General features: G+C 43.1%; 1 protein-coding gene across 2 annotated transcripts; it reads left to right on the top strand.

The window, feature by feature from the left end:
• Positions 1-1,850: 1,850 nt before the first annotated feature.
• kiaa0040 (KIAA0040 ortholog) lies at positions 1,851-9,951 on the top strand. 2 transcript variants are annotated; one of them, XM_086203623.1, is made up of 3 exons: positions 1,851-2,081; positions 4,412-4,601; positions 5,851-9,951. In XM_086203623.1, exon 3 carries the CDS (start codon positions 6,301-6,303, stop codon positions 6,628-6,630), a length of 330 nt encoding a protein of 109 aa, XP_086059749.1. In that variant the 5' UTR covers positions 1,851-2,081; positions 4,412-4,601; positions 5,851-6,300; the 3' UTR covers positions 6,631-9,951. The 2 variants fall into 2 exon arrangements, with proteins under 2 accessions (XP_086059749.1, XP_086059748.1); XM_086203622.1 differs by lacking the exon at positions 4,412-4,601.
• The last annotated feature ends 438 nt before the right edge of the window (positions 9,952-10,389 follow it).

Below are 10,389 nucleotides of genomic sequence, written 5' to 3'. Positions count from 1 at the left end.
CCCCAGCTATGAGAAGCAGAGTGAGGGAGCGTCCCATCAGGCTGATCAGTACATAGCGACTCCACTGGATCTTTTTTTACATTGATAGGATTAACACTGGTGGCTCAGTGGTGCAGTGGTCAGCACTGTGGCCTCACAGCAAGAAGTTTCAGGGTTCGAGCCCCGACTGGAGCACAGGATCTTTCTGTATGGAGTCTCCATGTTCTCCCTGTTCCTGTGTGGGTTCTCTCTGGTACTCCAGCTTCCTCCCACAGTCCAAAGACATCAATTGGGGACGAGGCTGATTGATACTCTAAATTGACTGTAGGTGTGACTGTGAGTGTGAATGGTTGTCTGTCTCTATGTGTTGGCCCTGAGATGGACTGGTGACCTGTCCAGGGTGAACCCTGCCTCTCGCCCGAAAGCTGCAGGGATAGCTAGCTTGTTAGCTTGCTAGCTTGTAGTTTTCTGTTGTTCCACAAAACAAGGGCGACTTTGAAAATGGTCGAAAGCGGAAGGAACAGATACCAGCAATGGAAACACTCGCCCGGTAGCACGCTTCTACCTGTAAACTAGACCATGCCAACGCAGCAGTAGAGGGTAGCTGAGTATTTTTACTCTGTAATACTGTATGTAAGTGTAATGTCAAGGTATCTGTACTTTACTTGAGTACATGCAGTGCCCTACAATACAGGTACATGAGTTTTTACTCCACTTTATCTCAACCCTTCAGTTACTTGGAGGGAAAAAAAAAGATTTCTCAAAAAAACACTACAAATTTCGATGAAGCCGATGTCGTTTAATTTTTGAAAACTTCAAGATGGAACAGTTAATGTTTTGAGGGCTGAAAAACCCCCAAAACACAAATGTGTGTATACTTTTACTTTTGTTACTTATTCACTTACGTGAAGTCAATATCAAATACTTCGCTACATACTTGAATTCTGAATGGAAACTGCGTTCCTAGGAGACTTATCTTATACTTAAAAGGAACTGAATACTTCCTCTTCCACTACTGCACCAGAGTGGAACATTATTTAAAGGAAGTTAGTCATTTGTGACCTGTGTCTCAAGTACAAGAACTGCTTTTTGAGTTCCTGCATTACTGTATGCCCCCCTGACACGCACCATCACACCAGGAGTTCATGCAGTATTCGAGTCAGTGCACATTCACTCCTATTTACCCCCTTTCATGAGAGCTGACTGAAACATGTGTACGACAACACTGCAACACTTTCTCTCCTTTCTCTTACTTGGATGAAAATCCTCTTTTGCTTGGCTGAACTAAAAAAGGGGACTGGACCACAACGCCAAAGGCAAGTGTGTGTGTGTGTGTGTGTGTGTGTGTGTGTGTGTCTGCCCTCAATCTTTCATCTGACTCTTTCACCTGCCATTCATTCCGGCTTTTGTTACTCTTTCTCTTCTCTTTTTCATTCTATTTTAAGACTATGTGGAGATGTGATTATGTGATTATGAAAAATCTTGCAACTTAAGTGTGTGTGTGTGTGTGTGTGTGTGCGCGCGCATGCACGTGTAAGTCACCTTTCTCTTAAGTCATTTTAAGGCTCCCTGTGACATAATAAAACTTTTCTTTTTTGGGGGGGGGTTTAGTTTTCTCTCCCGCTGAATCTCTCTGACATCACTACGTGAGTACAGTAAATCAACCTCAAGAATCCAGCGCCCCACACAGGAAACACATAAGCACAGACAGAGGGCCCATTCTTACACAAAGTGGGCAGGGTGCAGTGACGTCGCGACCAAAACACACACACACACACACACACACACACACACACACACACACACACACACACACACAAACTTCGCAAGCAAGAAGAAGGAGCAGAAGGAGGAGGAGGGAGGAGGGGGACGGGAAACAAGGGTAGAGAACAGGAACAGAAAGTGAGGACTTGTCATGATGTCTGGGTGAAGGGGGACCAGCAGCGCCGAACACAGTTGCCAAAACAGAAAGGAGAGAAGAAGTTTGAGCAGCTGACTGGATGAGACAGGAGGGGAGACTTGACCTGCCTCTTCACGTGTGTCTGCGGGGTGAGGTGCCGCTTACAACCAGATCTTGAGTAAAAGCGACCTCAAATACTTTGGTGAGCGTTTTATTGATGCTTTTCTTTTTCCTGCCTGACAGTTCGATAACAAAGGCCGATTTGTTGTAGCGGCTCGTTTAAAAAATGTTGCGGCTCATTTGAGAAGATGTTTGACAAGTTACAGATAAACAGATAGGCGTTTTCTTGCTCCTCTGACAAGAAATATCAGTGGGGTTTTTTTTTGTTTTGTTTTATCTGAATTTCAAATTATATTCAAATCCTGCTTTGTTTATTAGAACATTGTGTCAATGCTAATCTTTTCATTTCTGGACAACAGACAGTAATAATTTTAATTAGAGATGTCTTTGAGTACAAATGTCCTCTTTGCTTAGTTTTTAAAGAGTAATGCCTTGTGCACTTTGTGCACTTGCCCTCCTCGTTGTGAGAATGCCTCTCCTTCCAAAGCTGTTGCACTTTAAGATCCAAAATAGCTCCAAATGCAAATGATGCGATTCCAAATTAAGTGCCGGTTAGTGGTTGAGTCAAGTCAAAGCACTCGGTATTAGTAAAGAGCTTTGCTCTGACATTGTGCTCGGGGCAAGTCATTAAAGATTCCTGCCCTGCCTTCTGTCACAACTTTTAGTCTTGTAGGTCGCACATGTTCCATAAAAAGCAAGGGTTGTGTGTGTGTGTGTGGGGGGGGGGGGGGGGGGTGTTGGCAAACAGAGTGCAATCATAACATTTTTCTCAGCCCCTTCCTGGCTTTGTGTGCCCCAGAAATGGTCTTTTCCTGTATGAATGTCTCCAGGAGTGCACGAGGTCATGAGAATGTAAAATACCTCCTAGAACGGCATCTCAGAGAAAATGAGACGATCCAAGGACGTAACCGGAGGCCTGGTTTGAAAACCAGCGCTACTGCTGCTCTCAACATGAGGCATTTTTAATTATTTTGAAAGGGAAAAGTGAGATATTATCTGTATGAAATGACTAGAATTTCCTGTTGTTTATCTGTACATGCGTCTCCAGCAGTGCGAACAACTCTCACCGAACTGTAAAATGACCGCTGAGTGTGTTTACCTCATGGAAAGTTTGACCCTCCGAGTGGGAGCCGGAGACTGTGAATACAACATAACGCTCATTTGACTTCATGACAACTTTGCGAAGATAAATTGAGATCATAATGATGCTTTGTTTTGGTACATGTAATCAGTTTACATGTAACTTAAAGTGATCTCACTGTTTCTGGACTATAATCATCTTACTTATCAGTTCCATTTCTTGACTTTGCCACTGATGCATTGTTAGTCATCTCTTATAAATAACTCCACTTAAACTGCTCTCTCTCTCTCTCTCTCTCTCTCCTGCTACTTTATTGTTTGGTGTCTCTGGTATGTCTTGTGTTCTCTTGTTGTGAGGGTGTCACTCACTTACCAGCATGTACAAAAACGGTGGTGTAGCACAGCAAAGATCATCACATAACCCTGAAGTTTAGGATCTGAGCATGAATGTGGCGGATGAGTCGTTCAGTCAAGTGGTGGGAGAGGGGATTTTTACTCACTGGAAATGGTGAAGTGTAGTTTTGTGTAGCAGAGATGTTTTTGTAACCACCAGGCTGGAAACCACAGAACTCTGATGTAAGGCTTAAACACATGATGGTGCAAGCCTAGTAAAGCCGAACCCGGATACTTGCAAGTGGGTGAGTGTGTGTGTGTGTGTGTGTGTGTGTGTGTGTGTTGGTGAATAATGCACACAACTATTTATGTGTCAGAGGCAGCAGATCTGTTTTCATGCACCTCACACCGTCGCTCACCTCGCTCATAAATGTCCAGGGTTTAACTTGATCTGTTTTTATTCAGGTTTTTTCTCATCCGGCTCCTGAGCTTTTTCATATTGTTGAGCACAAACAAGACGGTCGAGACCAAAATATTGAAAAGGGAAGTAAAAAAGCTGCAAAACATTCAGCAGTCAAATTAAAAGGTTACTGAAATGAGTCTGTGGTTAGAACAGTAGTAGGTTTCTAACACGTGCGGCGCTCCAGCTCGGAGTCAGAAGGTCACAGTTAAGGTCACTGCTTGCTCGCTGAGGGGCGGTTAAGCGGCGGGGAGGTTTTGGTCACGACCCCTCTATTTTTGATAAACTGTCGGCAGCTCTGTATTCAGCCAAGTGCGTGTGCAGACTGCAGGATGTCATCAGGGGACTTTAACTGCGCACAACTTGCACCGTCAGTCACAGAATAGCGCCCAGACGGTGGTCTGACACATCAGACACGAAAGGGACATTTGAAGACATGCTCGCCTTATTGGTGCGTTATCACAAAGACAACTGGGAGGTGACAAAAAAGCGGTGGCCGTTAACGGTCCGTTAGTCTGTATCTGTCGTTTTCTCCTCAGGGGCTCGCTGGTGAAGCTGTTCATTAAACCAAGACTGAAAGGGCTCCGCCTCTGATGGTTTGGGCCTAACAGTGTCGTCTCGGATATTCAAACTGTTATCTGGAGAGTTTTAACTCAACACTTGGCAGTGCCCCTCTGACATTTGGTGCCCTGCAGCCAACTGCCGAGCCGGCGCACTCAACACTCACGGGTGCGTGTTTCAACAAATGGGAGTCAGTCAGTCTGTCAAACACCATTCTAGGCCTGGCAGGAAGATTAGCTTGTGCCTGACGTCTGTTAACAGCAATGTACATGACAGGCTCATCCAGGCCTTGCTTAGTCTAGTTTTAAAAGTTTTTTTTTAAGTCAATAAAAAGATTTAAAAAAAACGTCAACAGTGAAGCAGAAGTATTTAATGCGTCTATCAATTTTGGTATCAGAGTAGTTGTGAAACTACTTGTTCTAACTTTTATCACTTCAGGTGATATAAGAACTGAGTTTCCTGTTGAGAAAATGAGTGCGAGGGAAGTTAGTTGGCTGTCTGTGGCTAAAAACAATTCCAAAAATGAAACAAAATGCACAGCAGCAGCAGCGGCGGCGGCGGCGGCGGCAGAGCAGCATCATCTCACAGGTGCATCTTCCTCTCTGTCTAATAAGAAGCCAAAGTGAGAAGAAAATCGCTCTCCTCCCTACTTAGAACACAGCCGAAGCGGCTCTGTAGCCGTGAGCTATGAAGACTCTGAGGGATACACTTGATTCAAATGGTGTTTGAAATCAGTGAAAAACTATAGTTGTTTAACACTATTTAAATAAAGATGTCGCCGCCAGGCCTCAGACTTAATCAAGCAGTCTATATTCTTAGAGAAAAAAGAGATAATAGTGTCTGAAAGGCTGCTTTTTTCCCGATGCAGACCGACTCGCTATAGCTCCTCTTGTATTTTCTGCTCCAGAGAGAGCTGTTAAGAGCAGATTTCATCTGAGGGCAGAGGAAAATGGTTCAATCAGACATTTATGAAAACTAAGGCCAGATGCCATCTCCTCCGATGGGAGCCACTTACGGGTTATATTCAGATGAATCTCCTGCAGCAGGTCTCTCTCTCTCTCGCCTATACAACTCTCCTTTTTCTCTCTTTTTTTCTGACATCATGTCAAACTCTAGGTCTCAGCGGGACACTTAGAGAGACTCTTTCTGTCCCTCAGACACAATCTCCCCATTTCTCCCTCACTTTCTGTCTCTCTGTCCCCATCCTCCTCAGTGGGACTCTTACAAAGATCTGCCCTGCAGCCCCAACGGCTCCTCTGCAGTATTAATGAGGGGAAAGCTGGAAATCTGAAGCTGACACTGTCAAGATGGGATGTTAAAGACCGAGACAAAAAGATGGAATAGAGGCAGGGGAAGGGAACGAGGGAAACCACATTTCTGTCCATGCTCATTTTCTTTCTTTTTTTTTGTTCCACAGATCCATCCTATGTCTCTGCAAGTGGAATGACAAAAAGGCGAGAGGAGGAACTAGAGAAGAAGGAAAGAAAATCTCTCTAACAAACTGCCTTTTAATCTCTTGGATTGTTTAGATATTCGGCCTTGTGATTGCACTTTAGTGAGAGACATAAATGACGCCAACCCTAAACGGCAAACACACGCAGAAGCGTCACACATCTCAGGGAACTCGACTCCAATAAGCAGGAGCCATGAGCACGTAGGCAGAACTTCATAACTTTAAAAAGGAAACCACATTCACATCATGCCTTTTGAATTAAATTAACAATCCTAAATATTTTGTGTCTCCTGCAACCTATTATGAACATTTACTGCCTGATAAACTTTGCAGCAGTCTAGAGGATTGATTGAAACTTTACAACTGCCAGACAGTCTCCATTAAAAAGGAGTCACAGCTCCGTATCTTAAAGCCATGGATGGGAAAACAGACGGCATCCGGGATTTTTTCAGTCAGCTTTGGAATATTACAACAGACAAACACAACCAGGGCGTCTACAACACTGTTTGCCTCATGGTACTTCTAACTCTCCCCCTGCTGGTCCTTCTCACTACTTTGGTGGTGTGCTGCCACTGCTGCTGCTGTCGCCATGCCAACAGTTGCTGTTGCTGCGGGGACACCATGGCAACCGCAAGGTCAGAAATGAAGAAAAAAAAAAGTGTGGCCGATAATGAAGACTTGTGGATTTCTGTCAAAACAGGTCCGATGACACCTGACAGGGTGGCCCTGGCCATGGTGGACTGAGGACAACACGACGCGACGTCGTGACGGACACAAACGTGTTAAAAAAAAAGAGAGAGAGAAAATGTACAAATTCCTGCTGTTTTTTTTTAAATTCATACGCTGTAGTATGTGGAGGTGTAGTAGGAGTGTTTACAGTATTTTATACTAATTATGAAATAATTGGTACATAAGGGCAGAAATATGTTAGATAGAAGGCTTTACATATCTGCAAATGTGTTTGCTTGTAGATGAGAGAGGATGATAGCATGAGTGTGTTTATGAGAGAGAGAGAGAGAGAGAGAGAGAGAGAGAGAGAGAGAGAGAGAGAGAGCGCTTTGTTCTTAGAGCTCCCATGTGAAATTCATTGTGTCTGTATTTGGGAGAGAGGGCCAATTTAAAGTGTCCAGTGTTCAGAAGCCTGTAATTCTGCCTACTTGTCACAAGCAGGCCGTAATCTTAGCTGGCGATGACTCTCACTTCATAAAGGGAAAAAACAAAAAAGGCAAAAGAATGCCTCTTGATTCACTTTCAAAACACTCCCGCTTGATTTCAGACGATGCGGTACATGCCACGTACACCGCGGAACCCTACAGACACAATTCACCATTAAAAAAAATAAAACTCTGACGTCTGCTCACCCTGTGCAACTACAGTCACTTTCCAGCAGAAACCGTCAATGTTGCAGCAGCATATTAATGATATTCAACAGAGAAACAAACCATTCTGAACTGTAACTGTATGAGGTCAAACGATCGGCGCAGTCAAATACTCCTAAACACATTTTCAAGCTACTGTATGCAAGGAATGAGGAGTGAAGATCCGGGGGATAAGAACACAAGTCGAGAAGGGAGGTTGTTTTTTATTTTTTGCGTGTGTGTGTGTGTATGTGTGTTTACATATCGAGAATAACTTTGAAAAGTCAAGAATTCAGTCAAAATGGTGAGAATAAACATGACATTTTAAGACTGAAGTCAAACTGCTAGTGTTGAATAAATACGGCTTCAGGACCCGCTGAAAGTGTACATCAGAATCAACAAGGACATTCTTTTCTCTGTGGAGGTTATAATAGCTGAGAACTCATCTGCTCTGAGGGAGAAACCACGCTAACCTGCAGGAAGCAGCAGTGTTGCTGCAAACTGAAGTCACTGACACATGTAAGGGTACCCACGGCGCTGTACTGAGACACCGAGAAGAAATAGGGAACAAAAGTCTTTAGATGGCTTTGCACTGACTTTCTCTAAAACGAATATTTCAAAAATTCATTCTCAACATTCCAAACAATCCATGTATATAAAAGAATCTTGCTCCATTTTGTTTCACCTCTTATCTTCGATTCTTCTCTCGATAGGCATTTATCGTGCGCCGTGCAAAATATCAAAAAAATGACTCCACCTTTGTATTTTGTTGTGCATATTATCGCAATTTTACTGAAGTTAAAAGTGTTACATTCCCTAGTTGCTAAATTACTGTTTTTTTTATGCCACACAGTATATTTTGTGCAACAGGACCCAGTAGAAACATAGTTTATTAATATATTTCAGTGTGCTACGATAAGTGGCTCATGCCAGCTACCAAGCTAGTGTTTTCACGTCCAACGTGCTCATAAAAGGTATTTTGATTGTGTTACCATGGGTAACGGCGTTGGGCTCCACCCACCACTGATGTCACTGCATAATGTTTTTATATTAGAGTAGTGGGCTCTTCACATGGTCAGGTGGTTGAAGACCACGTGATTTCTGTCTTATCACGCCAAAACACCAGTTCCCATGATCCCACGTTATTGTTTTGATTCAGAGACCCCTTGTGGCAGAAATTTCATACTGTGCATTTAGCATATTTTATTTAATTTTTTCTTTTTTAAATATCAAGAGAGTAAAAAGTCTGAAATAATCAAACAATTTTGGGCTTAATGAATCATGCCAGAGGGCTCAATTTTTCAAAGAGTATGACATCTCCAAGCCCAATTAAGCTGAAGCGTCTCAGTAGTATCATCATCTTTATGCATTAGCATACACTGGCGCTAAGTTGATCTTCTAGCTCAAGTGCTGCTGGGAAAACAGGCCCCGCTCATTTCATTACTGCTCAGACAGATACATTTCCATGAGGAAATTGGAGTTTGTCTCTTCTGCTTTATGTTCAAAGAGAGAAGCTGTAGTTGCTCTGGCTTTCCTTCGAAAGCTTTATCCTGTAAAATACAGACTGTAAAGACAGCTAGAACAACAACAACAACAACAACAACAATCGTCATAATAATAATAATAATGCGCCAATGTGTATGTACTTTTTTTAATTTGTATTTTTCTGATAAACCACCTGAGAAGCAGAGGCAGTGTGAGAAAAGATGCTGGTCTTCACGTTATTATTATCTCTTATTATCTATTATATAATTATTATTATATATAGGAATACAGAGGGATCTGTTTTGATTTCAATCCTTTGCCAGTAGGTGCATGTCAGTAGAATTCCAAGGAAAAAATGTGAGCTAAAAAAGTATTCTGCCAAATGAATCAATTATTCAGGCACGCATGCGCATTAATGTTTTTTTGTTTTTTTTTAATTCACCTTCGCCGGCCCGGGGAAGCTCATGATCAGTTTCTAAATGAAGTAGTAAAGAGTGCGTGTTTGAAACGACCCGTGTTACCGATGTACGTTATTTCGCACCAGCCCTGCGAGACGGCCCTGTGGTCCGACTCTCAACGTTTCCCTGAAACACGTCTTTATTTTCTGGAGAAAAAAATTCAAACAGCAGGAGGCGCAGAGGAGAAATATAAAATATGTTTGGCTTTGGGGGAGGGGGGAAGCATCTGTTTGAACCGTTAATCTTTCATCCTCGATACTTCTTAAACAATACCACCACCTCTTCTTTTTATTAATCCCACCCAATTATCCATGACGTTGTATATTTAGGATGTGCTTTTGTTTTTCCTCAGTTCAAAAGATGCTGAGGTGATTATTTTTGTTAATTATGTGCCCGGCTGGGTTCTGCATGCATAATTTATCCCGATATACAGAGATGCAATGATAAAGGAGACCATGTTGTGGGAAATGACAGGGGGAGAAATGAAGCCCCCCCACCCAGCTCGGTTGAATCTCATCTTTCCATTTCTTGTATAAATTGAAGTTAGTGAGCCTTTGAAATTCAGCAGCAAGTCACCATCATTGTGTGTGAAGATATCATTATGAGCCTGTCTTGCATTGGCTCGTCCATTCAATATGGCTGCCAAGACTCGGAAAATACTCTCACGTATTTACTCTCTACAGCCTTTACTTGTATGACATCATGTAAATCCTTTACACAGGGCTCTCAAGTTTTGAAGTGAGTTCAGAGTGAGACTTTACCAGCGGGGGGGGGGGGGGGGGGGGGGGGTTCCTGTGCTATGTACCTTGGCCTCTTGTACACTCATGCCTCCAACAGAAGTTTCTGGTGTGTAGAACTGTGTAACAGTGCTGGCTGAGTTTAGAGCCTGTTCTTTAGCACGATGTCCCCTGCTTTCTACATGCCTGCTTATGTCCCTCACACCTTGATGGGCACAAGAGTTTTCTTGTCTGCAGACAGAGCACCAGTAGAAGGAGCTAGTGGTTCCTATTGTGATGAATGGCCATCGGGTTGACCATTCCTTCTTAAAGGTACACTTACAGGTGGCTGCTCCACTCAGTCCTCTGTTCTTTCTTGTTTCTTGCTTTTCCACTGTCTCAGCTATGGTGTCCTCCACAGTTTCTTCCACAGATTTTTTCTCTACTGATAACATAGCTGTCTTCTTCACTGTGTCCTCTGCAGCC

This window comes from Aulostomus chinensis, chromosome 5 (genome assembly GCF_037954235.1).
Source record: "Aulostomus chinensis isolate RoL2024-O1b breed Wild chromosome 5, RoL_Achi_v1.0, whole genome shotgun sequence".
NCBI classification, from domain to species: domain Eukaryota; kingdom Metazoa; phylum Chordata; class Actinopteri; order Syngnathiformes; family Aulostomidae; genus Aulostomus; species Aulostomus chinensis.
Note: the sequence above shows the minus strand (reverse complement) of the source record. Positions and strands in the feature narration are given on the sequence as shown.

Excerpts from the sequence above, each read along its gene's own strand:
- kiaa0040 (XM_086203622.1), top strand. The coding sequence starts at position 6,301 with ATGGATGGGAAAACAGACGGCATCCGGGATTTTTTCAGTCAGCTTTGG.